Source organism: Oncorhynchus clarkii, chromosome 10 (genome assembly GCF_045791955.1).
Source record: "Oncorhynchus clarkii lewisi isolate Uvic-CL-2024 chromosome 10, UVic_Ocla_1.0, whole genome shotgun sequence".
In the NCBI taxonomy this organism is placed as follows: domain Eukaryota; kingdom Metazoa; phylum Chordata; class Actinopteri; order Salmoniformes; family Salmonidae; genus Oncorhynchus; species Oncorhynchus clarkii.
Window position 1 is genome coordinate 59,987,261 of NC_092156.1, and position 14,978 is coordinate 60,002,238.

The window sequence follows — 14,978 nt, forward strand, 5'->3', positions numbered from 1 at the left end:
TCTCTCTCTCTCTCTCTCTCTCTACCCCACCCTCTCTCTCTCTCTCTCTACCCCACCCTCTCTCTCTCTCTCTACCCCACCCACCCACCCCCTCTCTCTCTCTTCCCCCCCCCCCCTCTCTCTCTCCCCCCACCAGATGAGTCGAGGGGACAGTCTGAAGGAGTCGTCTTCTCTGCTCCAGTCCAGCCAGCAGCCTGGCTTCCGCTCTGAACCCAGCCTGGATGGGAGAGAGGCCCCAGGGGAGAGAGGGGGAGGAGGATTGGGAGGAGGTGGAGACAGACCTGGAGGAGGGGGGGCACCAGGGTCAGGGGGTGGCGGTATCCCCGGTTACTCTCTAGGGGGACGTTCCTACCCCTCCTTTTCAGACCCAACGGTTCTATCCTCCGGTGGAGGGGGAGGTGCTTCCCATTCTTCCAGCATGCGTTCTGGCTCCGCCCACAACGCAACGCATGTCTCCGAGGCAACGACCTCCACGAGCTACAAGAGCCTGGCCAATCAGACGCCTCCTCCGCGCAACGGCAGCCTATCGTACGACAGCCTGCTCACGCCCTCCGAGAGCCCCGACTTTGAGTCGGCCGCACCCGACATGTCGCCCGGGCACCACCGTACCCCGGCACCACCCCCCATCCTGGGGTACTCCTCCCCCTACCTGTCGGCCCAGCTCAGCCAGCAGAGAGACGCAGAGCTCCACCAGCCCTCCGCCTCCTCCGTAGCCCTCCTCTCCTCCCCACACCGCGCCCACTATCTCCAGGAATCGCATCCCCACTCCCACCACTCTCAGCCCCCTCCCTCCTCCGCGGCCCCCCAGCCCCCCCACCCACACCCACACCACCACCATCATCACCACCACCACCACCACCATAGCAGCCACAGCTCCAGACCCCCCCGCTTCTCCCGGCCCCCGCTCCTGTCCGACTCTGCCGCCCCCCACCACTACCCGTACCGCACCCGGTCCACGGACACCCCCCTGGCCCCCTCCACGCACCCCCCGCGCTCCCCCCACCCCCCGCCGCTGGGGAAGTCTCTGTCGTACTCTTCGGCGGCGGCGGCGGAGATGCAGTACCGGATGGTGCGCAAGGCGTCGGCCTCGGCCGGAGGGGGAGGGGCGGGAGGGGGGATCCATGCACCTAAGTGAGTAACGGCTCTGCTCTTTACCGACTGACTGCAGCCCGCTGCCTCCTCCTTCTCCTCCTTCTCTTCCTCCTCTTCTTCTTCCTCCTCCTCCCAGGCTCCTGTGAGTTCCTTTACCTCTTTCCCCCCCCCCCCCGTTGTGTGTTTTCCACTCGTCTGTAGAGTCGGTGCTTCTCCTCATCACTGCTTCTGTTGGTTCAGCCCCGACTGTCACCCTTTTCCCTATAGAGTGCCCTACTGTTGACCACTGCTCTGGTGAAAAGTAGCGCACGGTATAGGGAATAGGGTGCCATTTGGTACGTACCCGCTGTCTGTTTTCGGCTGCTGTAGTTGTTCCATTCAGTCTTTCTCTGTCCCGAACTGTCTCTCTGTCGCCTGTCCTGGTTCCCTTCACTATGTGATGGTGTTGTTACTGTACGTGTAGGTCTTTGTTATGAGACATCACAATACATTATGTAATGGCATGCCATTCCCTATGTAGTGTACTACTGTTGACCATCTCAAAATGCATTTTGTCCACCATAGACCATGGTTGTGTTATGGATGTAGTTGTGGATATGTTTTATCCTGTTGCCCTCTGCGTGTGTCATTTTTATCCAGCATGACGTCCCTCTGTTTGACTATAGGATTACAGTAGAAGATATCTGTATGTAACAGCCCTTGGTCACCCCTGCATGATATATCCCATCGATTGATTATGAATGCTTCCACAAAGGCACACTATTCCCTAAAGTGAATAGGAGCTCTTTTGGGCCCTGGTGAAAAGTAGTACACTATTGAGGGGATAGGGTGCCATTTAGTATATACCCCGAGTGTGCGCTCTTCCTCTCCAATTTCTTAACTAATCCTTCTTTCCCTCCCTCTCTCGTTCTCTCTATCCAGGGACGAGATTCAGATGAAGTTGTTCAGCCGGACGAACGGGCAGCCCAGGTCCTCCATTTCCTCCTCAGGCTCCACCCCTTCCTCCCCCTCTCACCCAATCAGCATGTCCACTCGCCCCGGACAGGCCTATCCCAGCCCTGGAAACACCCAGAGCCCCGCCCACAAGCCGGGGGGCGGGGTGAAGAAAGTGACGGGCGTCGGCGGGACCACCTATGAGATTTCAGTCTGAGTTTGACGGGCGGCTACTCCGACTAATGGCGTCAGGGGTTGAAGGTGAAGGAGGGGTCAGAGATTGACTGATGATATTTCTGCCTCTCGGACCCTTCAGGAGAGGAAAGCTTTTAATAAACAGACGTTTTAAAAGTTGGGTGATGAGGAAGAGTGAAACGACAGACTTTTCTTGCTCTTCTTCCAAATGCGATGGACTCCGGACTTCCTCTCTCATTCAGAGACCTCCAGTCAAGGAACTACAGAACTATTTGGGAGGAAGTTGTTTAACCAATCACATTCAAGAACACAATACACCATTATGACATGGTGGGCTTACGGGCCCAGGGAGCCAATCATAAGAGGCGGGACTCTTTGACAATCCACCAATTTCTGGGCAGATTGAACGACAGTTACAACTGGGTTTGCCTTTATTGGATAAAACAAGGAAGATCAACATGGCTGCGTATACACAGGCAGCTCAATTCTGATATTTTTTTTGACCAATCAGATCAGCTCTGAGAAAGTAAAAGGATCTGATCTGATTGGGAAAAATACATCTGGATTGGGCTGCTTGTAAAAACAGCCCATATTTTAAAGAGAAATACAAAAATGTTCTTTCATTCATTCATAAATGTGTAATGATTCATTCTCTGTACAGAATTATATGGTTTGGAATTTATGGTGATTTCCTCCAATCAGTGGCATTTAAAGGTGACTGTGGCATGCACCGGCCACCATGGACCACTGTGATTGGCTAGTGATCACGCTGCCATTCTCTCTCGACCAATCAGAAATGGAGATGCTAAACTGAAGTAGACGACAGGATCATTGGTAGAGTTTGTTTTTGGCCTGGTTCCCCGAGTGGGCGGAGATTTCACTTAAGGACCAATGGAATGATAAAAAATAAGAAACTCGACCAGTGACACAATCATCGGGTCTGTACTAAAGATGGAGCAGCCTTTTCTAAACAAACTTTGGAGCAATGGCCTTGATAATCAAGGTGTTTTTTTTATTTTACTTATTTAATTTCAAAATGTTATTTTATATGAATTTTTATATAGCTGTTGATAAGATTTTTTTTTTAACGGGCTGATATAGGGTTTTTCTGGTTTGAGTTAATTTCAGAATTATAACCAAACAGGAAAGAAACTGTTGCCGCGTTCAAGTGCTAGTCGGAACTTGGGACATTTCTGACTTATTAACTGGTTTTAGTTAAACACGTGCCACGTTCAACCAGGTAGCAAGTTGAAAATGTCAGTTTCCTAGTTCCGACTAGCACTGGAATGCGGCTAATTTGGATTGATGGCTGCACCAGCCAATCAGAGGCTGAGTTTTGAGTATTCAGCCAAAGAGAGGAGCTGGACAATGATATGGTTCAGCCAATGGGAAACAATGTATTTGATAAAAGAAGGCGATGTAGCATTTTTAAAGTCCTTTGATACACAAGTAACCACTCGACTTCTCTTGGGGCATATTTCAGAAATACCCCGCTGTACTTTCTGATTGTTTACTTCTGAGCTTTGTAATGGGTGTGTCTGAAATGGAACCCTTTTCACTATATAGTGCACTACTTTTGACCAGGGCCTAAAAGACTCTGGTCAAAAGCAGTGCACTATGTAGGGAATAGAATGCCATAACACACACCCAATGTTTTGTTTTATTGGTCCGGATACTGACATCTCTGGTTGCAGTCCACTAGCTGACCTATTGAGAAACTAGCGAGGATCACATGCTTTGGCGCGACCAATCCAGAGAGAGCAAGAGATTCATATCAACCTACTCTTATATTCGTTAATGGTTTAAACCAATGATGAGCAGCTGAAAGTCAGTAACATCCTTTTTATATTTAATTTGTACTTTTCTTTTTTTTGCAAGATTTTAAGACAATTTACAGGGCATTGCTTTAGACTGACAGTTTGTTTGACCAGTCAGGAGCGTAGAATGAAACAAAATGGTCTAGGACTAAAAAAAAAGCACGTCGCCCAATATGTTTGACTGCCATCAGGAACAGCCAATGCCCTTACAGATGATGTTTAGACAAGTACAGGCCCTGGACTTGGGTGTTTTGAAATAAATAAATACAATTTAAAAAGTACTGTATAGCTCTGTATGTGTGTGGGCGTGTGCATGTGTGTATGTGCGTGTGTGTTTGAGCATTGGTAATAAAGTATTTAAAACCAAAGGCAGTGTTCTTTTTGTTTGCAGTTGAGGTCTGCCAATGCAACACATGAGAAAGGGCAGAACATAGTTTATCCCATACTTACTACACATTCAGAGTAGAACTTTTAAGTTGGACCAAAGGATTCCACATTGGCAATTAAAAGTTATGATCCAGTTACAGTAGATTTTCATGCAACTTAACAGAATTTCTTCTGTTAAGGGGCCAGAGAATCATTGTGGGGTTTACATCAGTCAGTAGTTCTCAGGTTCATATGTAGGGAGCAAACTCCTGGGGGGGGGGGGGGGGGGCTCAAAGCTTGGCTTCATGTCTCGCCTCCCTCCATAACTCTTAAATGCCGTCACTACCAGAAGGCGGTGCCAAAATGTAGGTTCAACATCCGGCGCCGACAAAGATGGCCGCCTCGCTTCGCGTTCATAGGAAACTATGCAGTATTTTTTTTTTTTTTACGTTATGCCACCAAAACATACATGTTGCTAAAAATGCTTAAATTCCCATTTATCTTTAATTGTAAACCTGGTGGGATGAGCCCTGAATGCTGATTTGCTGACAGCAGTGGTATATCAAAACATACATTTTTACTGCTCTAATGACATTGGTAACCAGTTTATAATAGCAATAAGGCATCTCGGGTTTATGGCCAATATACCATGGCTAAGGGCTGTGTCCAGGCACTCTGATGATTTGTGCCTAAGAACAGCCCTTAGTGGTATATTGGCCATATACCACACCCCTTCGTGCATGATTTCTTATAGTATAGTGCAACTTGAAATGTAAAGGCAATGTTCCTGTGGTCGGGAACATTACCAGACTCAATGTATTCATGTACACATTTTTATTGCATAAAAAACATGTCAGACACCTCAAGCGGCAGGCTCACCCATTCAATCTACACATTCTGAACGGAAGGTTGAGACAGAATTCTACAGTAACCAAGGGAATGTCAAACAGGTAGTAAAATGTTCTGTTACATCACCTAGAGATGCTGGTGTCAAAATGTTAATAGTTTAGATGGAAGCCAGCCCTGAAATGGGAGCGTTTGAAAGTAAACATGTAATTCTACCTATTCTGTCAGGGTGGAGAGGAGTGAGGGATATTCTGTCATGGAGGGGAGTGAGGGATAGAGACTACCAGTGCCTCCCTCAACCATCTCTGATATGACTATTTTGTAGATGACAAAATAACAGGTCTAGTTCTCACATGGACTTAGTGTTATTAGCCAAATGCTCTGTTCACTCCAGCATCATCTTGAACTGAAAACTATTAGGTGACAACCACTTATGGAAGAGAAAAAAAATAAAACAAGTTTCCTCTCAAAGACCTTTTGGGACAGAGGCCGTGGCTCATACACATTATCATTATCATGGACCCAGTTGAAGGTAGGTAGCTGGCGTAAAATATTTGACCATGTCTGAACCATTAAGCCATTTCAGACGAAGCCAATGTAACCTCAGTTCAATGGGTGCATGCAATTTGTCTCACCAAGCATGGACTGGACAGAGTGTAAATTCACACTATATCCCAAATGGGACACGTTTTAAATCAAGTGAAACACTAGGAATGGAGTGTATAATTGTAGTGTGCCAATATTAAAGCCTAAATAAAATGCATTCAATTGTTAAGTCATGTCACACCCCTTTTCCCTAGTGTACTATATTAGGTAATATAATGCCATTTGGGACACAACCAATGATGAGCATAGAGTTTCTCCAGGGAACTGGAGGAAAGATCGATGCAACTCATAAGTATGACGGAGACGTACAAATCTAACTGTACAGTTGAGATATTAGTTAATATTGAGTTAATCATAATCACATTTTGCAACTGAAATCGTGTTGTGCAAAATAAAAAAGGATTCGTAACAATCATGTTTGTTCCCTCGATAGAACATAACACCAGCTAGTCCCATTGTGATGTCCCAGCGTTCTTCTGAGGCCACTACCCCTGACAATTCTATTTGTCCTTCTTGGTCTCCGTCTCCTCCCCCTGGGCGTCGACCTCGGGCTCCTCCTCTTCATGCAACGGCGGGAACTGTGATTCGTTGATCTTGTCGCTCCAGTCTCCCTTGGACTTATTGAGTTTCTTGGACTTCTGGTAGAGCTCGTTCAGGTTGAACTCCCGGATGATGTTCTCCTGTTGAGAGTGAGATTGAGTGTGTGCATGTCTGGGTTTACGGACATTTGTGAAATTAAGTGGAAGTATGTGCATCCCGCAAAGGCGGAGGTGTTGCTAACATTTACGATAGCAAATTTCAATTTACAAAAAAAAAAAAAAAGACGTTTCCGTCTTTTGTGCTTCTAGTCATGAAATCTATGCAGCCTACTCAATCACTTTTTATTGCTACTGTTAACAGGCCTCCTGTTGCCATATACAGCGTTCCTCATTGAGTTCCCTGAATTCCTATCGGACCTTGTAGTCATAGCAGATACTCTAATTTTTGGTGACTTTAATATTCACATGGAAAAGTCCACAGATCCACTCCAAAAGGCTTTCGGAGCCATCATCGACTCAGTGGGTTTTGTCCAGCATGTCTCTGGACCCACTCACTGTCACAGTCATACTCTGGACCTAGTTTTGTCCCATGGAATAAATATTGTGGATCTTAATGTTTTTCCTCATAATCCTGGACTATCGGACCACCATTTTATTACGTTTGCAATTGCAACAAATAATCTGCTCAGACCCCAACCAAGGAACATCAAAAGTCGTGCTATAAATTCTCAGACAACACAAAGATTCCTTGATGTCCTTCCAGATTCCCTCTGTCTACCCAAAGACGCCAGAGGACAAAAATAAGTTAACCACCTAACTGAGTAACTCAATTTAACCTTGCGCAACACCCTAGATGCAGTTGCACCCCTAAAAACATTTCTCATAAGAAACTAGCTCCCTGGTAAACAGAAAATACCCGAGCTCTGAAGCAAAGCTTCCAAAAAATTGGAACGGAAATGGCGCCACACCAAACTGGAAGTCTTCCGACTAGCTTGGAAAGACAGTACCGTGCAGTACCGAAGAGCCGTTACTGCTGCTCGATCATCCTATTTTTCCAACTTATTTGAGGAAAATAAGAACAATCCGAAATTCCTTTTTGATACTGTCGCAAAGCTAACTAAAAAGCAGCATTCCCCAAGAGAGGATGTCTTTCACTTCAGCAGTGATAAATTCATGAACTTCTTTGAGGAAAAGATCATGATTATTAGAAAGCAAATTACGGACTCCTCTTTAAATCTGCATATTCCTTCAAAGCTCAGTTGTCCTGAGTCTGCACAACTCTGCCAGGACCTAGGATCAAGAGAGACGCTCAAGTGTTTTAGTACTATAGCTCGACACAATGATGAAAATAATCATGTTTGTCTCTGTGAATGGTTTGTCCTCTGACAAATCAACTGTAAATGTCGGTGTTCCTCAAGGTTCCGTTTTAGGACTACTATTGTTTTCACTATATATTTTACCTCTTGGGGATGTCACTCGAAAACATAATGTTAACTTTCACTGCTATGCGGATGACACACAGCTGTACATTTCAATAAAACATGGTGAAGCCCCAAAATTGCCCTCGCTAGAAGCATGTGTTTCAGACATAAGGAAGTGGATGGCTGCAAACTTTCTACTTTTAAACTCGGACAAAACAGAGATGCCTGTTCTAGGTCCCAAGAAACAAAGAGATCTTCTGTTGAATCTGACAATTAATCTTAATGGTTGTACAGTCGTCTCAAATAAAACTGTGAAGGACCTCGGCGTTACTCTGGACCCTGATCTCTCTTTTGAAGAACATATCAAGACCATTTCAAGGACAGCTTTTTTCCACCTACGTAACATTGCAAAAATCAGGAACTTTCTGAAAAAAATGCAGAAAAATTAAGCCATGCTTTTGTCACTTCTAGGTTAGACTACTGCAATGCTCTACTTTCCAGCTACCCGGATAAAGCACTAAATAAACTTCAGTTAGTGCTAAACACGGCTACTAGAACCAAAAAAATGTATCATATTACTCCAGTGCTAGCCTCCCTACACTGGCTTCCTGTCAAGGCAAGGGCTGATTTCAAGGTTTTACTGCTAACCTACAAAGCATTACATGGGCTTGCTCCGATCTCTCTGATTTGGTCCTGCCGTACATACCTACACGTACGCTACGGTCACAAGACGCAGGCCTCCTAATTGTCCCTAGAATTTATAAGCAAACAGCTGGAGGCAGGGCTTTCTCCTATAGAGCTCCATTTTTATGGAATGGTCTGCCTTCCCATGTAAGAGACGCAAACTCGGTCTCAACCTTTAAGTCTTTACTGAAGACTCATCTCTTCAGTGGGTCATATGATTGAGTGTAGTCTGGCCCAGGAGTGTGAAGGTGAACGGAAAGGCTCTGGAGCAACGAACCGCCCTTGCTGTCTCTGCCTGGCCGGTTCCCCTCTTTCCACTGGGATTCTCTGCCTCTAACCCTATTACAGGGGCTGAGTCACTGGCTTACTGGGGCTCTTTCATACCGTCCCTAAGAGGGGTGCGTCACTTGAGTGGGTTGAGTCACTGATGTGATCTTCCTGTCTGGGTTGGCGCCCCCCCTGGGTTGTGCCGTGGCGGAGATCTTTGTGGGCTATACTCGGCCTTGTCGCAGGATGGTAAGTTGGTGGTTGAAGATATCCCTCTAGTGGTGTGGGGGCTGTGCTTTGGCAAAGTGGGTGGGGTTATATCCTTCCTGTTTGGCCCTGTCCGGGGGTGTCCTCGGATGGGGCCACAGTGTCTCCTGACCCCTCCTGTGTCAGCCTCCAGTATTTATGCTGCAGTAGTTTGTGTCGGGGGGCTAGGGTCAGTTTGTTATATCTGGAGTACTTCTCCTGTCCTATTCGGTGTCCTGTGTGAATTTAAGTGTCCTCTCTCTAATTCTCTCTTTCTTTCTATCTTTCTTTCTCTCTCTCGGAAGACCTGAGCCCTAGGACCATGCCTCAGGACTACCTGACATGATGACTCCTTGCTGTCCCCAGTCCACCTGGCCGTGCTGCTGCTCCAGTTTCAACTGTTCTGCCTTATTATTATTTGACCATGCTGGTCATTTATGAACATTTGAACATCTTGGCCATGTTCTGTTATAATCTCCACCCGGCACAGCCAGAAGAGGACTGGCCACCCCACATAGCCTGGTTCCTCTCTAGGTTTCTTCCTAGGTTTTGGCCTTTCTAGGGAGTTTCTTAGCCACCGTGCTTCTACACCTGCATTGCTTGCTGTTTGGGGTTTTAGGCTGGGTTTCTGTACAGCACTTTGAGATATCAGCTGATGTACGAAGGGCTAAATAAATACATTTGATTTGATTGGGTGCGTAACCGGATTAGGGCGTCCACACACGGTGCTCAGAATGACAAATCACATTTAGATGGTAATTCATTAACAGAAGTCAAGGACACAACAATGTGAGGTCCTTCTTACCTCATTCTGATGTGCACTTTGAGGATGTTAGAATGACTGTCCACATTTACTTTTCCTCAGCCAAGACGAGTAACGAACAGCAAAATCACTTAGCCTATGTTAATCTACTGTCCCGCATAGCAGAAAAGGTTCAACTATTCTATTAAATCAGCTTGTCGAGAAAGAAATAGCCTATTCCAAACAGACTCCAGAACAGTTGGGGGACGTTAGATCCCAAATTCATACAACCAGTACTGGGCTTTATAAAAAATTAAGTTAACGCAATGAGTCTGATGCAACAGATCAGAACGTTTAACATAAAATGTTGATAAACTATTATTTCTTCACATTTTAAGAGCAGCAATGCACACAAGGCATTAGGCTACGCACAAACGTTCCTTCCATAATGAAATTAGCGGGGAAAATACCCCGCTAATTACCCCTGCCTCCAAAGATGGTCTGATTTTGGCTAGGCTACTTTGAAGCAAGGTAAGACATGCCTCAATATGTATTATTAAAGCATTCAGGTTTTCGGAAAAAATTAAGTATATATTTTCAAAATGCATACTGCCTCCAGTTCATTGCAAAGTGGTGTGTGACATGCTGAAGAGCATGCCTTCCATTGCCCTATGTATGCATGTTCTGTTTGAGATGCTGTAGCAGCTCTCACGGTGTCTGACAGATTTTTCCGCTCAAAGGCGCTGTATCCTATACGAGTGTGAGAAAATACATAGCGAATATACTGTACACTAAATGATGCTAATTAACTTAGACCGATAACTACGATTTTCCCCTCTCCCAGTCAATGGGCTGGTACAAACTCTCTCACACACACACTAAAAGTCAGCTGTTATCAGCTAACGGAAATACTGGTGTGTGCGCATTTCTATGTTCTGCTTTGAAACCACTCCTCTCACCTCAGTGAAGCTCCAGGATACGGCCCTACACTTCTTGTCCACCTGGGGGCGTCGCATCACCTCCTTGCCCCCCTGGAACAGCAGCAGCGAGGGCAGCTGCTTGGAGAGGGGCGAGGTACTCACCTTGTACCTGGAGAAGAGCGATGGAGGATGGGAAGCGATTACAATGTTTCAAAATCAGAGACGTCCAATCAGAAATCTACTTCACTTAAATATAATCCAATCTGCAGAGAGAGAGAGAGAGAAAGGAGGAAAGAGAGTGAATGAGAAAAGGGGCCTACTTCTTAGACACGTCTCCATACCGGCCGATGTCCACCTTCCCAAACTTGAGCCCAGCACAGTTATACCTGTAACCATGAGAGAGAAAACGTCAATTTCCCAACAAACTCGCAGCAATAGCAGTACCACTTCAGTCGCACCACAAACTGACAGGTGATACTAATAGGGAACACAATCCAGGAGAGGATGTTGATTGACGCTATGGGTTTATGGCGCAATGCATTAAAATGGAGACTTTCGTCGTGTATAGTGAAGATTAGTCGCCGTCTTACTTGAGGGAGAGGTCTGCGTAGACGGCGGCAAAGGACTGACACTCCGGGGACCAGTTAGCGAAGAACTCTACAATCCACGTCACCCTGTTGTCCCTCTCCAACTCGTCCTGCAACAGAGTCACAAGTCAGCCATCAGTTTCACTAAAAGTCAAATTTCAATCAATAAAAGCATCGTCTGCGTGGATCGGTTTTGAAATCACCTGATGAAAATACTTTCAACTGAAATGTCAAAAACAACCTAACTCGTGTCACCTTCGGCGATCCTGTGAAAGTATAATTTATGATACACGCATCTGTGTTGTTTTCAAACTAACATGGCAATATTGTCAGTCACAGTAGAGCCTTAGAGGAAATCTATGGTACTCACGTCTATGGTCTTGTCACTGAAGTACTTGATGTACTCTGGGCCCATGTAGAGAGGAGGCTTACAGGTCATCAGGAACACTGGAACACACAATCAGCCAATCAGAGAGCCGAATGAGGGGTCATCAGGTTATAGGTCATGTCATCTAACTAGGCATTTACCGGTATAATTAATTACCACAACAGTAGAGGAGTGCGTGTCTGTGTGTATCCATGTATGTGATTGTATGAACAAAGTGTGTATGCATGCACACATTGTGTGGCGCAAGTGTGCGTACTGACCGATGCAGAGGGTGAGGTAGAGCAGGCCCATGCGGATGTCCAGTCTGAAGAAGAGGATAACGTTGGCAACCTTACTGAACAGAATGATGTTCCCCACATGCTGTTCCACCGTTACTGAGACAATGAGAAATGGAGAGAAGGGGTTAAATCAAGTAAACAACCTTTTTTTCATCTTTAAAAAAAAAGAAACTATGGCATAGAATAAGGACAATTTGCAGGTTGAAGACAAGAGTGAACTTGGGGAGGAAACACAAAGAACAATAGCATTTAGAGCGACAGAGAAAGAACCGACGCGAATAGAAGGCAGGAACAAACTGTTTTGTAAAACGACGGGTAAAGGAGTGACACGAAGAACTATGAAGAAAAGTGTAAAAACTGAGCCTGAGAAAGAGAGACAGTTTATAGTTGAGGCCTAACAAGTGAGGGATTCACTTTAGGGAGGAGGGGGAGACAGGCCGATGAAAGACGAAGGGAGCGCCAACGACCAACAACAGAGCTACAATAACGTAAACACCACAATGACACCACAAGGTCGACAGACAACACAGCCTTATCATTTCTTCCTATGAACGATCTATTAAAACAGTCCGTTTACAACACTAAAGTATTAATTTAAGTAGGGCTGTGCAGACAAGATATTTGCCATAGTAGATTGGATGAATAATTAGAACAGTATCATGAATATACAGCAGTAACCAAGAACAAAAAAATATTTGGCTTTACAACAAACGATTTGCTCAGACAAAGTTTAAGTGTCTGAAATGTTAGCCTTGTGGATACAAAAGTGAAACTTCGCTAGCAATGTGTGTGGGTACCAATCATTTAACGGAAATGGTAGCCATGTGTTGAATGTCATGTAAAACAAACATGTCTGCCTGCTGAAGGAGACCCCTAGCTCAAACTGAGGGTGTTTCCCCTAGATACAACAGCCTCAAAATTGGCTATATCATAAACATTCATCAAAACAAAAATGTGTTTTTTTTTGTCTTCATTTAAGGTTAGGCATATGGTTGGCAGCATGGTTAAGGTTAAAATCAGACTTTTGTGTATTTATTTAACTAGGCAAGTCAGTTAATAACAAATTCTTATTTACAATGACGGCCTACCCCGGCCAAAACCTAACGACGCTGGGCCAATTGTGCGCCGCCCTATGGGACTCCCAATCACAGCCCGTTGTGATATAGCCTGGAATCGAACCAGGGTCTGTAGTGCATTAGACCGCTGCGAAGATCAATAGAAATAGGCGGGGTTTATGACCTCAGCCACAGCCTGTTCTCCCCGCTTCCAACACGTAGTCAGTACAGGACCGTCATGGCAAAAACTGACAACTGGCCAATAGCATTTACCCACAGACCACCAGTCTACTGAATAGCCACCACTAGTCAGCTGTACCCTGCAATCATGTGTGCGACCCTGTGCATGTGACTAATAAACTCTAAAATGCTATGTGGCTGTGGTAACTTGTGACGATGACCAACTGATGGGGGGGTAGGGGGTCAGTATTATAGTGTCTAAACGCAGACGGGTACAACTCTGCTGATGATTAGCCTTTGAATTTAACTCTGTATGAAACATTTACATGGAGTGAATTAGTGATAGTGAGCTGCTGTATTGGTCAAGGATTTGTGTATAACGATGTGTGCGCCTCTGTTTTTAAGTAAGTAAACAGATGAGAATGGGTCATAAAAGTATGGGTACGCTAGCTAGATCTCTGATGATGACAGGGCTCTAGTTCAGGGCTGATACTTACTAGCTCTTCTGTTTTTCATCATGACAATGGCACTGAGGAACATAAGAATCTCCACTTCTCTCTGTGGAACATGAGAATAGAATAAAACATACAGGTCAGGGCATTTCAGTCTTTTGACGTTTCATCTACTGCTTTACATTACAGGGTCGGGGCAGGCGTGCAACTAACTCCAGTTTTTGCCCGTGTACTTTTTTGGGTGGTTTTGGTGTGTGCACTCATGGTGGTAGTGGCACTTTCAGCCCGAGATAAAAAAATAAAAAACAAGGTCCTGGTAGCCTAGTATGAGAGGGGGGCACGCACCTGCAAACTCCCCAGTACACCCACCCTTTGCACGGCTCTGTCTCACATCACCTGACTGTTACTTTCCGATTTAGTTTCGGGTTACAGTCTATATAGCATCTTTCAGTGTCGAACCCAGGCCAGCTCCCACCGAATTTCAGAATGCCCATTCATGTAGCGAACTAAACTCCCACTCTGTCATCACATTTAGCATGGGATAGCTAACGTTAGCTCGTTGGCAATCTAACCAGTCTTTATCTCGGCCTAATCACGTGTATCCTTCCTACCATTTTTCAATCCCCATTTGTTACACCATTCAATACTGACCCAGTCAAAGTCGCAGGGGTTGCCATCCTCTCGTTGTGTCGAAAGATGCTCGCAGATGCCTGGCGTCTTGCGGATCATGAGAAACGCGACTGACATGAACAGAGACGCGACATAGTATGGCTTTAGCAGCCACTTGTACACCTGCGGTAAGTGGTAGAGGAATGCAAGGAGAGGTGTTAGCAACGCCATTTTCTAATTTAGATAGACAAGTAAAATAAAACTCGCTGGATAAATTTCCAGTCTGCCAATGTGTAAACTGCGAATTAAAGGGCACGAAGGATGTGGCCGAGGTCAATGCGGACGAATCCTTGGAAATAGTCCCGCCTCTTTTGTGAAATGGTGGTGATTGGCCAGTTGAAAACATATAAGGAACAATGATTGGTTACATTTTCCGAAAAAGGAAGGGCAAAAGAAAAACCAGATTCCTCCCTTTCCTTCATTTGGGAAAAAAAGTGGCGTTTTTGGAATACTTTTTAAATGCAGGGCTTGTTCGACATTGTAGCCGACAGTGCAGGCAAATCAACAGTGGTGGGGAAAATACCCAATTATCATAAAAGTATAGATACCTTTATAGAAAGTCTCTCAAATAAAAGTCAGACAGTAAAATACTACTTGAGTAAAATTATTTGATTTTAAATATACTTAAAGTATCAAAAGTAAATGTAATTGCTAAAATATACTAAAGTATTAAAAGTAAAACAATAAATCATTTC

At 45.1% G+C, this 14,978-nt stretch overlaps 2 protein-coding genes across 4 annotated transcripts in view; one reads left to right on the top strand and one right to left on the bottom strand.

Moving 5' to 3' along the window:
• The window catches only part of LOC139418864 (palmitoyltransferase ZDHHC5-A-like), a 49,567-nt gene extending 47,316 nt beyond the window's left edge, over positions 1-2,251 (top strand). For 2 of the 3 annotated variants that reach the window (XM_071168619.1, XM_071168618.1), the window contains exons 11-12: positions 137-1,131; positions 2,014-2,251. In XM_071168619.1, coding sequence (XP_071024720.1) covers positions 137-1,131; positions 2,014-2,242 — 1,224 coding nt within the window. In that variant the 3' untranslated portion in view covers positions 2,243-2,251. Of the gene's footprint in view, positions 1-136; positions 1,235-2,013 lie in introns of all 3 variants that reach the window. The other variant, XR_011635363.1, reaches the window with a different exon arrangement.
• Positions 2,252-3,194: 943 nt separating this feature from the next.
• LOC139418867 (thioredoxin-related transmembrane protein 2-B-like) lies at positions 3,195-14,598 on the bottom strand. The gene is made up of 8 exons (XM_071168622.1): positions 14,266-14,598; positions 13,660-13,720; positions 11,910-12,023; positions 11,632-11,708; positions 11,265-11,371; positions 10,995-11,060; positions 10,714-10,843; positions 3,195-6,535 (listed from the first exon to the last, which is right to left on the bottom strand). Exons 1-8 carry the CDS (start codon positions 14,452-14,454, stop codon positions 6,356-6,358), a joined length of 924 nt encoding a protein of 307 aa, XP_071024723.1. The 5' UTR covers positions 14,455-14,598; the 3' UTR covers positions 3,195-6,355.
• Positions 14,599-14,978: the final 380 nt, after the last annotated feature.

Bases quoted from the DNA above. Each gene is read 5' to 3' on its own strand.
- LOC139418867 (XM_071168622.1), bottom strand. From the start codon at position 14,454: ATGGCGTTGCTAACACCTCTCCTTGCATTCCTCTACCACTTACCGCAG. The intron at 12,024-13,659 runs GTAAGTATCAGC...TCATTGTCTCAG, and splicing joins GATGAAAAACAGAAGAGCTA to TAACGGTGGAACAGCATGTG. The intron at 11,372-11,631 runs GTGAGTACCATA...ACTCTGTTGCAG, and splicing joins TCAGTGACAAGACCATAGAC to GACGAGTTGGAGAGGGACAA.